Below are 20,874 nucleotides of genomic sequence, written 5' to 3' on the forward strand. Positions count from 1 at the left end.
AAAGTACAAAAATGTCAAGGGGATTTTTTCTCTTCTTTTCTGGCATTTTTCTGCAGTAAATATGCGTTATTTTTATACTAATTAACAAACTTGTATTTTTACATGTGCTTGCAGTATAGCTGAGAATATGAGTCACCTTTATCTCTCCGTGCCTCAGTTTCTCTGTCTGTAAAAATGGGTTAGTAATAGTATCTATCCCCAACACTTGATGTTAGGGATTATTATTTTTTAAATAATATTAAAAAACTAATTAAAACTGCCAGGCAGAAGGAGCCAAACAATACTTAGCTAACAGCCCTTGCTACCCCCTACCCCCCACCCCAGGAAGGAGGGAGGAAAGGAGAGAGGGAGGGACTTTTCAGGAGAGGAAAACTGGTTTGGGAGCCAAGGAAGAACTCTGCAGAGGGAAAAAATGGTGCTGAGAAAAGGTTTGATTTATGACACTGTTATCTCAGGCTCAACTTTAGAGGGTAGGTCATTTCAACAAATAAAGAAATTTAAAAAAGCAAAAATCGTTAGGAAACCAGAGCTCAGTGACAGTCCTCGTATCCGTTCACTCAGATGTGTGGCCACTGAGAATCAACTACTGAGGAACCTGACTCAGGGGAACATCAAAAAGCCATCGGACTCCGCAGCCACAGGTGCAGAAACCCAAGCCCACGCGCCCCTGCCTCCCCGGAACCCCGGAGCCCTCACCGGAAGCCCTGGGCTCTCACCTTGGAGGAGAAAGTAATCCGGAGTTGTGCGCTTCAGAGCGGCCTTCGCTTTGTCGCTGCTCCAGTCCACTTCCAGAGCCTCTTTAAGGGAGCAGAAGACCACTTTCTGTTGGGAAAAAAAAAGGCGAAACTGCTTAGGGATAAACTATGCTTGGTTTTAAGTCACAAGGCGGAATAGCTCTTCGCCATTTGGAGAAATGTCATTATCTAAGGTTTACTGTTCATTAAAAGAAGCCGAGGCCCCTCAAATCCAATAAACGTTTATTAAGCACTCACTGAGCGCTCCTCTGGGCACCAGGACACGGCGGTGAATAACACAGTCCCTGCCTCGAAGGAAGACGGAGCAAAGCTGAAGTCCTAATACCTTTCTGGTTCTTTCTTTCACTGGGTATATTTACACAGCAGAAATATTTGCACAAGCGAAGAAAAATATGTGTCTAGAGATATTCAATAAACTCTTTTTAAAAATATATATTTTATTGCTTTGTACAGAGAGGAAGGGAGAGAGATAGAGTTAGAAACATCAATGAGTGAAAGTCATCGATCAGCTGCCTCTTACACACCCCGTTCTGGGGATATGCCCACAACCAAGGTACATGCCCTTGACCTGAATCGAACCCGGGACCCTTCAGTCCCCAAGCCGACGCTCTATCCATTGAGCCAAACCAGTTTCGGCTTCAATAAAGTTTTTTTAATAGTAAATAAAAACAAAAATAAATGTTTCTCAGTAGAAGCACGCTTACTGCTGCTGATGGTTGACAATACTAATAAATAACAGCAAGAAAAAGAGTAACGGGATGAAATGAGAGCTGCAGGCTATGGAAATGGAAATGGCATTTGCAAAAGCCCTGTGGTAGGAGAAGTATGGCTAAAACCTATGAGACTAAACCAAATAATCTTGGGAAATGCCATAACATATGTTTTAAAATATAAACAATTAAATATGAATGAGAAAATGGCTTCCCTTTTCTGAACAATTCCATCCAGTCGTTTTCTGGCACTGGGAAGGGCAGGAAAGAGCACGTGTGGAGGAGCTGGGGGCTGGCTGGAGGAGACAGCACTGAGAGGACTATATCCACAGACTGGATGCAACCAGTAAATACTCTGATAATCTGGGAATCCAGGCTTCTCAATGTCAGAGAAGAGAATTGGAAATATGGGGAGAAAACTAGAATGAAGTCTGTGGTTTTTGGTATAAACTCAGTTTCAATATATGGACAGATAAAGAAATAAATGTAGATGCAAAACTCCTTTTGACCTTAGACTCCCCTTTGGGAGCCAAAACAAACAAACAAACAAAAAAACAAACACAAACCAAGGGAATTAAAAAACCTGATGAGCCGAAACCGGTTTGGCTCAATGGGTAGAGCGTCAGTCTGCGGACTGAAGGGTCCCGGGTTCGATTCCAGTCAAGGGCATGTACATTGGTTGCGGGCACATCCCTGGTGGGGGGTGTGCAAGAGGCAGCTGGTCAATATTTCTCTCTCATCGATGTTTCTAGCTATCTCTCTCCCTTCCTCTCTGTAAGAAAATCAATAAAATATATTAAAAAAACAAAAAAAACCCCTGATGAACAATATTAACTGGTGAATATAATAGAATCAGAGGTATGGAAGGGGAGTGGACTGATGATTCTCAGGGAAAAGGAGTGGGGGGTGTGGGAAGAGACTGAACATAAACTGTGCACCTATGGATGAGGACAATGAGGGGTGGGGAAGGGGCAGAGGGTGGGGTAGGAACCTGGTGGAGGGGGGGAAAATGAGGAACTTTTGTAATAATATGAACAATAAAGGTTTATTAAAAAATAATAATAAAAAATAAGTGTAGATGCAATACCATGAAACAAGGAAGTGCTCAAAAAATGATGGGGACATGAAACAGAAAACAGGACACAACTTAAAGTGCCCACTGGTCAAATCTGGAACATTTTGAGGATAAAAAGAAATAATACTAGATTGCAACACTTTAAATAAACTAGCATCCATTAGTCCACAGACCTAAAATTAATCAAGTTTAATGAGGAATGGGATATTTACATATTTTCAAAATACCTCTCTATAAAATACATATTAGTCACAGAGGGAAAAGAGGAATTGTATTCAAAGAAGTCTGGCAGACATAATCTCACGCAAATGCTGAAAGTGAACATCAGCAGTAAAAGGCATATGGAAATCATGCACAGACCACAGAACGTGACGAGAAGCATCCATACCGTGATATCTGTGCCAGAATGTGTAGCTGCAATCTAATCACAAGGGAACATCAGATGAACCCAAACTAAGGGACATTTTACAGACTAACTGGCTCGTAATCTTTAAAATTGCCATAAAAATCTAGATGCACGCTTGATCCTGAACTGGACCTTTTGCCAAAGGGACATGATTGGGGCAACTGGCAACACTTGAATGGAGTCTGAGGATTAGTGGCGATGATGTAACTGGAGGAGTTTCCTGATTTTAATGGTTGGTTTGTGGTGATGAAGGAGGACTTGTGTGAGAAAATACAAACTGAAATACCTGGGCATGATGGTTGGGGCATTGTGTTGGCATCTTCCTCTCTGATAGTTCAGGAAAAAATGCTTCTCAGTACTAGTTACTTTTACTGGGTTTAAGATGGGTGTGTATAAATAATTTCAAAACTTGCGGAAGTATGGGTCCTCTCTCTCTTCTCTTTCTCTCTACACACACACACACAAACAGAGGCATCATACAAATCTCTTCCCCCTCCCGCCGATATTTAAAACAGAAAAAGAGCAAGAGAGAGGGAGAGAAAGAGAGAGACTCAAAACAACAAGAATATAATTTAGGAGGCTTGCTGAACCAAGATCTATCAGCTACCAGGCAATTTACACAGCTTATTAAGGACCAAAATGGATATTATAAATGAAATTCCAAATTGTTAATGAAGATTAAACACACTCTAAATTTAATTTTTCTTTTAATCCTCACATGAGGACATGCTTAAAGAGGAAGGGGGGAGGAGGAGGAAAGAGGAGAAAGGGAAGGAGGGGAGAAATGGGAGGAAGGGAGGGAGAGATATGGGCTGCCTTCCGTATATGCCTGACCTGGGATGGAACCAACAATCCAAGTACGTGCCCCAACTGGGAACCTAACCAACAAATTTTCGGTGCACTGAGCCACATCAGCCAGGGCAAAACAGTCAAGGTTTTTTAAAAATATGTTTTTATTGATTTCAGAGAGAAGGAAGAGCGTGAGAATCACTGATTGGCTGCCTCTTGTATGCCCCCTACTAGGGATCAAGCCCAAACCTGGCATGTGCCCTGACCAGGAATTGAACCATGACCTCCTGGCTCATGGGTCCATGCTCAACCACTGAGCCACAGTGGCCAGGCAACAGTCAAGGTTTTCAAGGTGGCTTTCCGCCTCTGGGCTGGTATACAAGATGTCTACAGTGCCCTCAAACTGTTGGGTCACCAGGTCTGTTTGGCCTCAAAAGGTAAGGCTAGTGACATTTAGTGCCTTCTATAGGCTGCCAGACCCTTCCAATGAGTCTTCAACACAGACCACATCAGCAGTATGCTGGGAATGCCATCATAATGAGGAAGAAAAGCTTTATCAGATTTTTAAAACTACCAAGACCTTCATTCAGAGGTTCTGTACAATAGTTTGCTTCGCTAAGAACAATGCTAAGAATCCACTGGTCTGCCGAAACTGGTTTGGCTCAGTAGATAGAGCGTCAGCCTGAGGACTAAGAGGTCCCAGGTTCGATTCCGGTCAAGGGCATGTACCTTGGTTGCGGGCACATCCCCAGTAGGAGGTGTGCAAGAGGCAGCTGATCGATGATTCTCTCTCATCAATGTTACTAACTTTCTATCCGTCTCTCTTCCTCTCTGTAAAAGATCAATAAAATATATTTTTTTTAAAAAGAAAAGAAAAAAAAGAATCCACTGGTCTGTTAAGCCACTATCTGATGATGAATGAGAAAAAAAAGTTGCGTTTTAGTCTCAGTCCCACCTCTAACACTGGGACAAGAGTACCAATGAAAACCCATCCATCACGTCTACATGTTTAGTTATAAATCAAACTAGCAAGCTACTACGTAAGAGATATCGTATTCTCCTGCCTTAACAAATATACCTTCTCCACAGCCAGCCACCTGGAAGACCAGGCTCAGATTTGGAAATCTCACGCTCCTTGGAGTTCTCTGCCTGAACGAGGTGCACGGGAAAGCTGTCCCCGTTTTTCCCTTCTCTTGTCGCTTGGTCCCCTCAGCTGGTCCTTTCCCACCAAATCCTGCTCTCCCCTCCTGTCCCCCCCCCCCTCCCCGCCGGGGGCACAGGCCTGCAGACACTGTGATGAGGCCTGCACTCCAGAGGCAGGTCCGGGAGGAAGCCCCAAAACGCCTGGGAAGTAAGCCTGGGTTGTCTGGATGGGAAATTCCGGGGTCCCAGCATCCAGAATGTGGTCTAGAACGAGGGCAAAGGGTATGGGATAGAATTCTCACCCCATGAGAGGGATGGCTGGAAGGAGGGCAGACTGGGACGTTCTAGAGCACTAGGGCCAAGAACAGAGGCCTTTTTCTCCCCCAAGACTAAGGGCAGAACCATCCCAGTTTTGCACTAAGTTGTGATCTCAGACAAATGAATTTACCCCTCAGCCTGACTGTGGCAGACAACTTTCAGGAAGTTCCCTGGCATCTGGGGAGGAGGTCCACAGCGGCCCTCTCTGTGATATGTACTAGCCCTCCAGCCACACGTGACAGAGCCAGGGGAGGGCCCATGGCCCAAGACCGACCAATCAGATCCTTTATCCTGGTAAGTGAGAATTTGAAAGTTGGAAGCGGAGCCATGTTAACCGCAGGGCTCTTAAGAGAAGGGCCAAATTCCTACCACCAGCTGCCTGGTTTTTTTACCCTTCCCAGATCACAACAGGTACTCAATGCTTCTTGTGTTACTCCAGCCTGCCTCCAAGTAATGTGTGTCTCTTTCCCCCTGCCCCCTTTGTTGTTAATCCTCACCTGAGAATATTTTTCCCACTGTTTTTCAGAGTGGAAAGGAGAGAGGGAGGGGAGGAGGGAGAGAGACAAACATTGGCAGACAGATATGAGAGACACACTGACTGGCTGCCTCCTGCAGGTACCCTTACTGGGGTGGGAAGGGAACCTGTAACCCAGGTATGGGCCCTTTACCGTGAATCGAATCTGCAACCCTTCAGTGCATGGGCTGACACTAACCAAGCACTAAACACACCAACCATGGCTAATGTCCTTTTTTGTTGTCCAAACTACCAAAAGTCTACTATCGACTTTCACAATTAAAAAATAAAGCAAAACCGCCGAGACCGGTTTGGCAGAGTGGATAGTGTCAGCCTGCAGACTGAAAGGTCCCAGGTTCGATTCCGGTCAAGGGCATGTACCTTACTTGCCTGCACATCCCCAGTGGGGGGTATTCGGGAGGCGACTGATCGGTGTTTCTCATCGATGTTTCTAACTATCTCTCTCCCTTCATCTTTGTAAAAAAAATCAATAAAAATATATTTAAAAATAAAAAATAAAAACAAAGCAAAAGCTTAACCAAGTCATCTACTCTGTCGTAGGACAGGTGCAAGAAGTGGTGCCTGTCTCACTCAACTCACCAGCTCTGAGTTTATAAAGAGAAAACACACTGGACAGTGCTCTAAGGCAATGTTTCCCAAACTTCTGACATATGTGCACCCCTTCTATAATTTCCGTAACGCTGAGTACCCCTCATCCTCATGAGAACGTAGAATTAGGCGCAGCTAAGCCCGGTGCAACGCATATCCCCACCAAACTCCGGTGCAACGCGTACCCCCACCAAACTCTCCCCGTACCCCTGGGGGTACGCGGACCGCACTTTGGGAAACACTGCTCTAAGGGAATGAAGACCTTCAGGTAAAGCACCCAGGACAGTGTCTGCTGAGCAGTAGCACCCATCATCCACCTGAATGAGCGCGCTCAGGCGGGTAACGTTCACATCTCACCTGCCCCTTCCACTGCTCACTCCTTGGCTCCCGGGACCCTCTGTCTAGAATGCTTATCGCGTTCTCCGCTGCTACCCACTTCTTCACGGGCAATCCTGAGCCTTAAGGATTCCAAGCTCATAGTTCAGTGAGGACTAGTAACAAGCCCTCTTATACTCACTCTTATAGCTCCCAGAGGTAGGGACCACAGTAAAAGGCACAGCACCGAACAGACTAGATTTTCAATAAATACTTGTGAGCTGCCAAAAATCCCAAAAGTAAATATAGAAGTTGAATTCTCCACATGGTCAATCAGCCATCAGGTGGTGGGGTTGTGCTAGGCCATTTAGAAGTGTGGGAAACCGCAGTGACCTTGCCAATGTAAAAGGAGACTGGGTCAATAGATTACAGCAAGGCAGTGTAAACCTGCTCTCCAAAGGAGATAAAAGTCTGGGAGTGCTTCCAAAAACACACTGAATAAAAACCAAAACACAATACATGTCATATATATTAGGTCATTATATGTTTTATAAGTATTCATATATATATTAATTAGTACTACAACTTTATTATGTACAAAGTATTCTAAAAAGAAACATCGACCAGCTGCCTCCTGCACACCCTCTACTGGGGATGTGCCCGCAACCAAGATACATGCCCTTGACTGGAATCGAACCCGGGACCTTTCAGTCCGCAGGCCAATGCTCTACCCATTGAGCCAAACCAATTTTGGCGAGACTAGTTTTTTTGTTTGTTTGTTTAAACATATTTTATTGATTTTTTACAGAGAGGAAGGGAGAGGGATAGAGAGTTAGAAACATCGATGAGAGAGAAACATCGACCATCTGCCTCCTGCACACTGGGGATGTGCCTGCAACTAAGGTACATGCTCTTGACCGGAACTGAACCTGGGACCCTTCAGTCCGCAGGCCGATGCTCTATCCACTGAGCCAAACCAGCCAGGGCTGTTTTTGTTTTTAAATTGAATAGTATTTCATTGTTATGTCCCAAAACTTGCATTGATGTGGCATTATTTTTGTGCATCAAATATCTCACATACACACACACACACACACACACACACACACACTGAATTGTGCTGTGATTTTAGAAAGGACCCCCTCTCGTCACTCTTAGAGCCAGAAACTTTCCCCTTGTGAGACAGGGCACCACCAGCACCCACCCCACACTTCACGACCATCAGTCTTATAAAACCTGTTATCGGAATTCCACCAACCTTTCTGCAGTTTGCTCCCTGCATTTCCCTGCCACCCCTCCCCCAAATCAAGTGATTCTGACAATGAGCAGCGCTTGGGCCTGACAGCTCTGGTCTAGGCAACTCAATGACTTCTACCTATTTCTAGCCAAGTCCCTTGTCCTGTTTGGAATTTTGTTCTTGGCTTAGCACAAAAACCTAAACTGAGACCTAAGGGACTACAAAGTTAATCCATTTAGTGGATCACAAAGAAAGTTCGTTCAATAATTCTTTTTTAAATGACAACAATCTGCTCTAAAGCTAACATATTACACTGCAGGAGCAGCCACAACCACACTGCATAGACATTTCCTGGATGTGACTGTGCCGGGCACAGTCTCAGAGGACAGCAGTGGACAGAAGTGCCCTATGGAGCTTAAACTCTAAGGGAGAGACACTGACAAGTGATCTGAAGGGGAATCATGGTTACAAATCAAGATGCCACATAAAAGGGGAATGAAGCTAGTCAGTCATGAGGAATGTTTCTTTAAGGACGGCAGGGAGAGGAGGACGACTGAGCTGTCAACAAACTGCGCAGGAAGGGGGAATCATAATAATGAATCACTGCTCCACCGTGGAATTTCACAACTAATTCATGAGAAGAGTATTAGTTAGCAGTGCCCAAATTTGGCACCTACTATTTTCAGAAGCAGAGGTAAAATTAAGTCTGCATTTTTTAGCATGTTATGAACAAACCCTACTTCATGATTCGTTTTTAAAGTGCGACCAGGGCAAGTAACCACCATCGGGCATCTACTCATGTCTGGCAGCGCCTAACAATAAAGAAACAGGAGCAGCAAATGGGAATGTGATCATGGCTTCTCCCAAAGGCTTTTCCGAAATGATCCCCATGTTAACAATACTGTACCCCACATTTCCTCATAACAGTTCAAATTATCCTACAACTCCCAGGGGAACCACCTTGGAAGTCATAGGGTGAGCCAGTGCCCTTAGCATCTGTCTGTGCTCTCCCACCTGCTGCTGCTTTTCTTTGCTTTTTTTTAAAATATATTTTATTGATTTATTTTTTTTTTTATAGAGAGGAAGAGAGAGAGGTAGAGTTAGAAATATCGATGAGAGAGAATCATCGATCAACTGCCTCCTGCCCACTCCCCACTGGGGATGTGCTCGCAACCAATGTACATGCCCTTGACCGGAATCGAACCGGGACCTTTCAGTCCGCAGGCCGACGCTCTATCCACTGAGCCAAACCGGTTTTGGCCATCTGCTGCTTCTTAGAGCTGTGTGACCTTGGCAAGTCATTGGACTACTCTTAGCTTCAGCGTCATCTGTAAATGGTGACAACAGGACTGTATGTGATTCCCTGCGCCCAAAGCACTGCCTTGAACACAGCAGGCACTTTGCAACTTAAAGAGACAGAAAGAGCTGGCTGTCCTGGAGTGAGGAGAGCCAGAGTCACTCAGTCTCACAGCTGTGCTTTTGGTCGATGCTGCTTCCTGGAACTGGTCATGGCTTCAGTGCCTGACAAACTGGCCCTCACATGCCAACTCTAACTCTTTCTCTGGGAAACGTGAACACTTCCTCGCCACGAAACCATCACTGTGCTCTCTCCTTCAGCCACTGTGCATCCACTGTCCATCAGGTTTGTGCCCAAGACCCAATCCCGATGGAACCTGTGGCCCGACTTCTCCTGGGCAGCAAGGGCAGCAAACAAACTACTGAGCACCTGCCTCTGGGCTCTGCACTCCCCGCTGCTGTATTTATCACGGTGGCACGTGTGCTAGAAAGGCCTCGTGTCTTCCTAGACTGTGTGAAAACCACAGCCTCTGTTTTCCCTCTTGTTTTTGAACTGTTTCTAATTTAGGAGCACAATGCGTACCTTGAAGCAAAAGTGGCTTTACAACACTTGGACCCGAACCAGAAGCCTTTCACAGGAAACAGGAAGTGGCTGCTTCCCCACCCCCATCCTGCACTCTGAGCATAACCCGACTAGTTATTCCATACAATTTAGGCAAAGGGACAGAATCTGAATCAAAGGATTTCTGAGTTGGAGGAAAACCTCCACGCCTCAGAGCGGGCTCTGCCAAAACGGAGGACAAGTCTTAGTACCAGGTGGCGAGTCCTGGCCGGGACCTGTGCAGCCCACACTTCCACAGCGCTCTGGGGAGGCGCACAAAGGCAAGGTCTGGAATCCCGGGGATTGTCATCAGGAATGCACTGAATGCCTCGCAACCTTAAGGGCCCGGGGTTGGAATCCCGGCCTGAATTGGCCGCGGGAAACAGCTGACTAACAATGTCAGCTGGGCATATTTTGATACCTTCGACTTCGGTCCCATGTCGGAAGGGGCTGCACACAGCTCTGTGGCCCAGGAGCCCTCGGAATGGTACGCGAGGGCCTCCGGGACCTGCCAGGGCTGCCACATTCTCCTCATAGCTAGAGTGGCTCCCCAGAGGGGTTTCCAGATCAGCCCCAGTGGGCACCGGCAGAAGTGACTCGGGGGAGACTTCCAGCTGTGAAGGGCTAACAAAGCTAGGCACTCTCTATTTGAATGTGAAAGACCCGCCTCAATCAAAGGAGCCCTTAAGCCATAAAACCCTTCACACCAAGGCCAAGTGTCACACTTGTAAGAGGGTGTGATTTATAAATTGACAGCACCCACAAAGCTGCTTTTGTGCGCCTCCGTTAGTTAACAATTTATCTCCCCCCACCGAACTCACGGCGCTATTCAGACAAGGCTCCACTGGGCCTCAAGAAGAAAGGAAGGAAGGAAAAAAGGACTCAAGTTTTGGCCAAAACACCAATGTTCACTCAAAATAATTACGGCCCTGTGAATAGACACTAAAATTAGGGCCTAATAATTCCTCTGTATCACACGCATGGCATCAGACTCTTCCAGCACAAACATAAAGAGCGAGAGAGAGAGAAAACCTCCAGCGCAGCCTTGCTGGAGACGAAGAGTTCCACTTCTGCGGTTTCTGCAGCCTCTTTTGTGGTTTCCCTGCTCTGAGAATCCCCCCTTTAGAGCAATTTTAACTCAGTGCTCTGACCAGCTGTTTTTCTTTCTCGACATTTAAACCTACAAAGCAAAGAGTAAATATGGGCTTGGTCGTATCTTTCCTCTCAGTTCGACCAAACCAATTCTGGCCACTTCACCTGGTTTTCCCCACCACGAGATTCCTTTTCTGATTCCACCACCACCTAGAAACCGGCGTCTCTGATTCCCTTTCCACTCCTCTTTTTAGAAAATGAATTTAAATTACGGCACCAATTCCAAGTAGAATCTAATTATAAACTTAAAAATATACACCTGATAACATTTGCCAGCCTTGAGGTCTTTGTTCTTGAAAGATTTGGTGAAACCAACACTTTAAGGAAACAAAACAATTCAAGTTTTAACTGTCTCCTGCCCACTTAGGACCTTACTAAATTGTCTACCAATTTCACTTTCCTTTAAAATAAAAAAAACAAATAAAAGTAATACTCTTTGGCCATGGCTGGGTAGCTCAGTTGGTTGGAGGGCTGTCCAGATACACCAAGGTTGCAGGTTCCATCCGCAGTCAAGGCACATATAAGAATCAACCAGCCAAAACCGGTTTGGCTCAGTGGATAGAGCGTCGGCCTGCAGACTGAGGGGTCCCAGGTTCGATTCCGGTCAAGGGCATGTACCATGGTTTCGGGCACATCCCCAGTGGGGGGTGTGCAGGAGGCAACTGATCAATGATTCTCTCTCATCGATGTTTCTAACTATCCATCCCTCTCTCTTCCTCTCTGTAAAAAAATCAATATTATTTAAAAAAAAAAAAAAGAATCAACCAAGGAATGCATAAATAAGTGGAACAACAAACTGATGTTTCTTTCTAAAATCAATAAAAAAAATTCATGGTCTTTGCTCAAAAACAGTCTTTTTAACACTACTTCATATACCAGTGTTCAGATCACTGGCTCACAGACCATGCAAGTCCTCAAACATGTTCTCTTTAGCCTCTGCTACTGACAAGAACAGTACTGGTGAGTAGGTTGCCAGTATTACAAAGTTTGGGACAGAGCATTAAAAAACCCCACTACATTTCTTTCTTTCTTTTTTTTTAAAGTATATTTTTATTCATTTCAAAGAGGGAGAGGGAGAGAGATACAGAAACATCAATGATGAGAGATAATCATTGACTGGCTGCCTCCTGCACACCCCACACTGGGTGGTGATCAAGTCCACAACCTGGGCATGTGCCCTAACCAGGAATTGAACCGTGATCTCCTGATTCATAGGTGGACGCTCAACTATTGAGCCATGCCCTAACTGGTTTGGCTCAGTGGATAGAGGGTCAGCCTGCGGGCTGAAAGGTCCCTCAGGTTCAATTCCGATCAAGGACATGTACCTTGGTTGCGGGCACATCCCAGTAAGAGGTGCGCAGGAAGCAGCTGATCGATGTTCTAACTATCCCTCTCCTTTCCTCTGTAAAAAACAACAACAATATAATATATCTTTAAAAAAACCACACACCAAGACTCCTGAGACATTTCTGATTGTCTTAAAAATCACATCTGGCATCCTAGAGCCACACATTCCCTCACAGCTCAGCTGGCTGGCACTAAGCAGCAGCTACCCCCCTTTAAGTGGAACAAGCACTGACCCAGTCTATCCAGACCCTCCCTTCAAGCCCACCATGCTGGTTTCCTCCTCGGCCATTGTAACTGCCAGTCCCAGGAGGCGTGGGGTTCCGGCCCCTCCCCCACAGTACACATACCTTCTTGACCATAGTTGTCTCAGATGAATCCAGTTTCGCTCTCTTGGTGTCAGGGCCATCTTCTACTCCTTGGTTAACCTTGGCAACTTTGGTCTTCTCCCTGGACGGTGACAGAGAGGGAATCCAGTTCTACTCTAGGAATCACGCCATTAGCACAAATAAAGCACTACCAGCTCCAGATGGGATGTGGGTTAAGAGCCAAAGTTTTGGAGTCAAACAAACCTAAGCTCAAATCCTAGCTTGGCCACCGATTACCTGACGAGCCAGTCACCCACTAGTAACAACTGCTAACAAAAGATTCTTGTAAGAAGAGAAGTAACATACATTTCTTAGCACACAGCCGAGTAAGCTCTCAATAAACTGTGAACGTACCACTTGAATCATGAATTACTCTAAATTCCTCCCCTCTGCATGGGGAACTCATGTTAAAATAATTTGGACTGCCCTGGCTGGTTTGGCTCAGTGGATAGAGCGTTGGCCTGCGGACTGAGGGGTCCCAGGTTCAATTCTAGTCAAGGGCACATGCCCGGGTTGTGGGCTTGATCTCCAGTGGAGGGAAAGGCAGCCGAACAATGATTCTCGTTGCTATTTCTAACTTTCTCTCTTTCTTTTCCCCTCTCTCCCCTCCCCCATCTTTTCTGAAATCAATAAAAATATTTTTAAAATAATAATCTGGACTGCTTTCCTCTATGACTTCTTTATCCATTTATAATGTGCCCAAAGAACTAGATTTCCTAAAGCCACAAAACGCTGGAGTTATGGGAGATCCTGAACATGTCTGTACTCCCCCCATGTCAACCTTACAGGCAAGAAACTTGCAGACCAGAGAAATCTCAGGGACTTGCCTGAGAAGCTGAACTAAAGGAAGTTCTTGACTTGTAGGAAGCTCACCTGCCACACAGCAGGGTCTCTCTTTACCTCTCATGGGGGAGAAGGGGGTGCCAGTAGTCAGAAAATGACAACCAAGCCAAGACCGGTTTGGCTCAATGGATAGAGCGTCGGCTTGGGGACTGAAGGGTCCCGGGTTCGATTCCGGTCAAGGGCATATGCCTTGGTTGCAGGCATATCCCCGGTGGGGGGTGTGCAAGAGGCAGCTGGTCGATGACTCTCTCTCTCATCGATGTTTCTAGCTCTCTATCTCTCTCCCTTCCTCTCTGTACAAAATCAATAAAATATATTAAACATCCTGGACTTAAAAAAAAAAAAAAAAAAAAAGAGGAAAAAAAAAGAAAATGACAACCAAAAACAGCCCAACTCATGTAGTTTTACAATACTGGTAGCATCTTTCATCTTCGTGCTACAAGTTCAAAACCCTGCAGGTCCCATCATGTGAGAATCACCACGGTCTGCAACCGCAATGTTCAAACGGAAAGGACCAGGGCTGCTGGCTGCACAGAGCAGTCTTTGGGCCATGGAGCTTTTATTTCCAAGGTAGATGTTGGCTGAGTGTGCCTCCAGAGTTGCCCATCTAACTTATTTTGTAACCTGAAAAGTTTGACCTGCTAAGCTGGGCAAAAATGTTTACAATCCAAACAAGTCTTCCCTAAAAGCTTGTTTCGCCCCCTGAAATCCAGAGTGATCAAATCCCCGGGTGATGTACTTTAATTGCCTAGAACACTGCTTTCTTTATGCTTTAAATTAGACCATCATTGTGGAAGGCAAGGTCCCCATCTCCTGCAATTATGAACACAAAACCTATGTATCGGAAACTGTTAATGAATTGGTTTTCCAATATCCTAAGTGTTAAGAGTAAAAGACTTTCCTTAATGGTTCAATCCCTATCAGTGAGTAAAATTACACTTTGAGAACGTTCTATTCACTCCTCCTCCCCCAACACTTACTCTACAAATTCATGCTCTCCAAGATTGGCAAATGTGTATCCATGGTAGCCAAAAACATCTCCTGTAAAGAACTTGATGCTGTTTTTGTGACAGATCTGGTCAATTTTAATTATGACATCCCTGGAGCAGCAAGTCAGACATACCTGCAGAAAGAAAGAAATTGGCTGGGTGTGAGTTCCGCAAACTGTGAATCATTGTCCTGATGTCTAAATAAATCTTAATGAACAGTCTCACTAGGCATGTCTAAAGCCAGTTTCAAACTGGTACAACAGGTTCCTTGGGTCCTATGGCTAGAAGACAAAAGGAAAGTTGCAGGTTTCAGTGCGTAGAAAATGTAAATTATGAGACGTTACATTCTGCCACCCAAATGAAATGTGTTTACCTAGAAAGTAAAAGCCATTTAATGAATTTGTTCCCCCTGATCCATGAACACATAGAAGCCACATTTCATGGTTTTCATGAAAAGAAAAAGACACTAATAACTTAAGGGTAAGCTATTTCTAAGTGATTAAATATACTGAAATCTGAATAAGCTACAAGGAACAAAACCAGTTTTTAAAATTGACCCCTAGTCACGTTTAAATACAGGGGCACTTTCCCCCTTCTTTTGATTGATGCGTTCAGATAAAAAAGATAAGCAAGTCCTGTTGAGATTACGTTTCCAGTTTTCCATGTGAAAACTTGATCTCAATTTAAGGACAAAAAACAACAACAACAACAACAACAAAAAAAAAAAAAACCGGTTACAGACCAAGTGACCTCCGTTCAGGCTTAGACAATGAACTCGGTGGAATTATCAATGCTGCTGTGAGGCCTGTAGGTTCTATTCCAATAAGTTAAAGGATTGGAAATGTTTAAATTTCATGGCATAAAACACCGTCTTTTCTGGAGAGGCTTTGTAATCACGGCCAAGAAGATAAGTTCTAATGCAGACATTTTTCATCTGAACATAGAAAGTTGGGGAATAAATTACAAAAGGATATTTTCATTTGATAGAACCTCTCAGCTCTTGTCGGGCAGGCAGACTACTGAAATAACACTCATGGAGAAATATGTGCATCTGGTGTCATTCAGAGGACACAGCCTCGCAAGGAAAAAGCAAATCTAAAAAGGTGAGACAACCATAACTGAACATGCAATCAACTGACAGAATGGAAACGTGCAGTCACAGTAACTAAACCCAATTCAGGGCCAGGCAAACCGGCCTGTGCGACAGTCACGCCTGCCCCGCGCTCCTGCGTTATACACGCTCTGGCCCCACGCTTCAGTTCTAACAAAGCTTCTAGTTGCTAAAAGGTTGAGGGACACATAGAATCAATCAAATGTGGTTACTATGAATAAAGGAATGAAGAGAAGACCTTCATCCACATGGAAAATGTTCCAGTATCTGGAGTTACGAAACAGAATGAATTAAAAAGAAAAAAAAGGACAAAATGCACAGATGATCCATCATTTCAAGCCCATATTTGAACAGATGCGCATATGAAATATAACAGCGTGAAAAACAAACTACTCAACCCGAATTCTAACCTCTCGTATAATGGGCCTTTCATTTAAAAAACAAGTAGATCATCTGTGACTTTCACGATTATTCAAGCTTCTTGCAGGGTACAAGGAACCATGTCTGAAAGGTCACAGGCGCCGAAACAGAATTTCACTTATCCCTTCACCTCTGCGGGGATTTGGCAAAGAAACCAAGTGAGGTTGGATATGCCTCATTTGGCTTATGACTATAGAGATTTTGTCTAGTTATCCACGGCAACATGGTCAAAGTGGCTGAGCGAGAGAGACAGACCAAGATCAGGTGTGCTCTTTTTAAAGACAAAACACAAGCTGTAGTTTGATATTTCTAACAAAAAAAAAAAAAATGACTGCTACAGAAATTAATCACCAACTTGTTAAGTTCTCAGGAGAAAACATTTGCAGTAATATGTAGCAAAGCCATGTGCAAAGATTCTGGAAGGAAGACAAACACCATGGATGAAACCTGGTCTAAGGGAACATATGCCCAAAGAATTAACCAACAGACAGCGACTCAAAACTCTAGCAGACCCAACATGCTGGATACACCGACCCACACGTTCAATCTACTAAGGCAGCATAGTAAACCTAAAGAGCAATTCAACTAATCAACTTACTTGGGAAAAAGCTCAGAATTCGAGATTCTAATGCTTTAGTGTATCTAGAGCACACACAATTAGTGCTTTAATCCCCCCAGATCAGACACTATGAAACTCACAGCATCAAACTGAGTGAAAAATGACTCGGGTTTCTTTTCTATATCCTCAGTGTCCGCCTTCACTTCCACCATGGGGTTGAGATTCTGAGCTCGCTCCAAAGAGGCTTCAGCCCTGTTTCGGCCAACAGATCCAGTACGGATCAGGAACTGAGCTTCGGGGTCTTCTGGAGATACCTAGGAAGAGATTGTTCTTAAACACTTGAATTTGGAGAAAATCGTATCGCAAAGACAATGAACCTTTCCATTTTAAAAGATAACTAAAATATCTACCATTTGATTGCATTACTGTCCCTGCAGGAATCATGCCTAATGCAGACGCCCTACACTCTTTCTTCTGAGGCTTTAAAACAGACATTTAACGTTTACTGGGCATTGATGGTTAAAGAGCACCCCCTTGTGTTTATAAAGAAAATTCACTCTAAACTGGAAAAGTCCATGCTTTCTTCTTCAATTTAAGTTTGTAACTGCTATCAAAATGATATAATTATTAGTGGTAAGCATTTACCAGATACCTACCCATGTGCCCAACTCTAGGCATTCAGAAAGAAACAAAAGTAGTTTAAAGGATGAAGTCCCTTTCTACAGTGGTTTCAAATTAGACCAGTGCAAATTTCAGAATTTTTGAAATGAACAATGCTTGAAATGAACTCTTAAATTCAATGAAAACTCGGAGGAGAAAAGATGATTGGGGACTGGAGTAGAGAGATGATTTCACCTATAAGGCTGGATTATCACAGAGCCTCAAAGACAGGTAACATAATCACATGACAGTCCCCAGTAGGGTTACAGACTTCATATTGTTCCCCCCACATCAAACATCTCATTTAACCATTAATCTCTAGGTGTGACTTCATCACCTTCACCAAGACTGGGTTCACCAGTAATAATCTTCCCTCCCCCTCTCCTTCCAAGTACCCACAGCACTACCTCACTACACTGCTTTCAAAAAAATGAGCTGGTCCTTCTCCCATTCAAGGCCAACCCTCTAACAGGATCCTTGACCCATCCCATCTCGCTTCTTCAGAGGTCTCATTATACTAGTATTATACGCCAGGGATAGGAAACCGTTTTTCTGCCAAGGGCCATTTGGATATTTATAAAACCATTCACGGGCCACACAAAATTATCAACTTAAAAATCAGCCTACTCTATTTGGTCAAACATTTAAATAACTCACCCATAATGCTTGGCAGGGCCAGACCAAATGACTTTGAGGGCCTTATACGGCCCACCGGCCAGAAGTTCCCCACCCCTGCTCTACACCATAGTGGTTAAGAGCAAGGTTCGGACATAATTCAGGCAGGATTCAAATCTTTTATTCAAATGTGACTCAACCACTTACTGTGTGACCTTGAGCAAGTATGAGGAAATCACATGTAAAATGCAGATGTTAATAAAAACAATGCACTTACTAATTACTCCATCAATGCTAATTATTATTACTATCCATGCTCTGCTCCCTTGGCCTCTCAGACCCTGGCTCTCCTCCTCATGTAGATAAACAGTCTAGCCTCTACATGGGCCCCAAGATTCCATCTCAGAATCTTTCATCTTTTCACTCTGTATACCAGCATAAGCCAACTCAATGATTCTTTTAATTCCTACCAGAATTTCTGGTATTTCTTAAATTGCTCTTACTGTACAGATTTCTTCCTGATCTGAGCCTTGTATTAAACTAACTGCCCACCAGATACTTCCTCCTGGATAAACCAAAGGCCCTTCACATTTGACTCTTGTATTTGTCTCTGTTGATAAGCCCACCAAACTGCCCAGCCAGTCACCCGAATCAGAAACCTGATGTTCAAATCCTTGGTATTTCCTCGACAGCAGTCACCTGCTAAGGTGGCTAAGAGCATGGGCTCTGCCACGAGCCAAATTGACTGAGTCATTGTCTCCCACTAACTACTGTTAAATGGGCCAGTACTTCACTTCCTTTTCTCAGTTTTCTTATCTGTAAAATAGGGATGACAAGCTCTAGAAGTCAGAGTTGTGAGAACTAAATGATACTACAGCTCTTAAAACAGTGTCCGGCACTTTCAGTGTCAGTTGTTGTAAGATATTCTCCCATCCAAGCACTAACCAGGCCCGACCCTGCTTAGCTTCCGAGATCAGACGAGATCGGGCGCGTTCAGGGTGGTATGGTCGTAGACTGTTGTAAGATATTCTTTGTTTTCCTCCCAAGCCCATTTACATTCCTATCAGTTCTTCTAAGTTTTTCTACCTGTGTGATTCCTGCCCTATCACAGTATCATCACTCATATCCTTTTCATCTCACCAAAACTACTAAAGCAGCCTTGTAAGTGGTCTTTACCCTGTATCTTTGCCAACCATAGCGGATACAGTAATTGCCATCTACCCAAAGTCTGGGGCTGACCGGTCCCTCTCCCCACATTGGAAACTCTTCAATGTATCCTTCCCACCCAGGGGTCTAATAAGAGCTTACAGCGGGGCTTGCCAGCAGGCTCTTAAGATTTGGACCTTACCTGCACCCTCCTCGCGCCTCCCACTACTTTGAGCTTCACTCTCCAAACATTCCACACTGCCTTCTATGTTCCATTTCTCCCCTGCTGTCCTGTGCCACTGCTATGGTCCCGGTCTGAAATACAGTCCCTCGGCTTGATCAATCTCTACTTGTTCTTTAATACTCAGCTCAGATCAGAACTCCAGGAAGACTTTTACGTCCCATCACACCCCGAGTCAGGGAGCCCACTCTGGTTTCGGGGGGGGGGGGTGGGTGCGGGAGGGGGGACTGAGAATGGGAAATACTTCAGGGTAGCAGAAGGTGATCGTGGATGCTTATTGATGAATGAAATGAAAACCTCTACGGAACAGAAGATAACATCCTCATTTTATAGGTGAGCAAACTGAGGCTCTGAAAGGTTAAGTCCTTTGCTCACCTTGAGGAGGGAGGATCTGAACTCAGGCCTGCACGATTCCAAAGCGTTTGCACTATGTAGCACTGTCTGCCTGGGATTTTTCTCGTCATGGGGAGGGGGGAAGGAAAGGACACAAGCAAACTGCAAAGGGCAGAGGAAGCACGGTGTTCATGAGCTTTTAGATTTATGAGATGGGGGTCAGGGAGGGTAACTTGACTGGGACCAGACTACATGAAGCCAGAGGTTCTCTACCCTCCCTGACTGTCAGAATGGAGAACTTTTATTTTAAAATAACTCCCCAGCCGAAACCAGATAGAGCGTCTGCCTGCGGACTAAAAGGTCCCAGGTTCAATTCTGCTCAAGGGCATGTACATTGGTTGGGGGCACATCCCCAGTAGCTGATCTGATTCTCTCTCATTGATGTTTTTAACTCTCTCTTCCTCTCTGTAAAAAATCAACAAAATATATTAAAAATATACAAATATATATATATATATCCCCAAAGGTTCTAAAGCACAGATGGGGCTGAGAACCTCTGTGCAAAGCCTTGAAACCAGTCAGAGGAGTCAGGCCTTGCATCGGAAGGCAGTAGAAGGCTCTCTAAATCCTCAAAGTGAAGAGGTAAGGAATGACAATCAGCCTGTTCACTTCAACACTGGTTGGCATTCATCACTGGACTGAGGCGGTGACAGAACCGTATCACACGCCCCTCCCTGTTAAAGTATCGTCCCCCATTCTTGGATTTCTCCAACCAGATGAGAAACCAGCACCCCTGTGTGGTTTCATTTATTCCACCAAGGCTCCCAGTTGAGGAACCATCCTTCCTTGAGTCTCTAACTCTTAATCTCTCTCTACATTACAAATTCTTCCTCTAGGTGGGGTGTTCCTGCCTCTAGGGGGCACTGTAATTGGGGAGATGTCAAAGCAGCAGGTACATACTCCGACTGTTAAATTGCTTGCTGGAATTTTCCTTTCTTAGAAGGTTGTCTATTTATTTATTTATTTTTAATCCACATCTGAGGATATTTTCCCACTGATTTTTAGAGATAGTGGGAGAGAAGGGGAAAGACAGAAATATCGATGTGAGAGAAATACATCAATTGATTATCATCTCCAGCACTTGCCTCGACCAGGGCTGGGGCTGGGGAGGAGCCTGCAACCAAGGTACCTTTGGTTTCCCCTGATCCAATCGAACCCGGGACCCTTTGGTTGGCAGGCCAACTCTCTATCCAAACTGGCTAGGGCTTAAAAGATTTTAAATTCAAGTAAAAACTCAATATATGACTGTGATATTAAGAAAAATT

At 44.5% G+C, this 20,874-nt stretch overlaps 1 protein-coding gene across 1 annotated transcript in view; it reads right to left on the bottom strand.

Moving 5' to 3' along the window:
* Positions 1-20,874, bottom strand: part of SAE1 (SUMO1 activating enzyme subunit 1) — a 64,985-nt gene that overhangs the window by 28,213 nt on the left and 15,898 nt on the right. The window contains exons 3-6 of the mRNA XM_036416366.2: positions 16,695-16,868; positions 14,456-14,598; positions 12,615-12,714; positions 717-822 (exon numbers count right to left, since the gene is read on the bottom strand). Coding sequence (XP_036272259.1) covers positions 717-822; positions 12,615-12,714; positions 14,456-14,598; positions 16,695-16,868 — 523 coding nt within the window. The remainder of the gene's footprint in view (positions 1-716; positions 823-12,614; positions 12,715-14,455; positions 14,599-16,694; positions 16,869-20,874) is intronic.

The sequence above is a fragment of the Pipistrellus kuhlii genome, unplaced genomic scaffold (genome assembly GCF_014108245.1).
Source record: "Pipistrellus kuhlii isolate mPipKuh1 unplaced genomic scaffold, mPipKuh1.p scaffold_m20_p_55, whole genome shotgun sequence".
NCBI lineage: Eukaryota > Metazoa > Chordata > Mammalia > Chiroptera > Vespertilionidae > Pipistrellus > Pipistrellus kuhlii.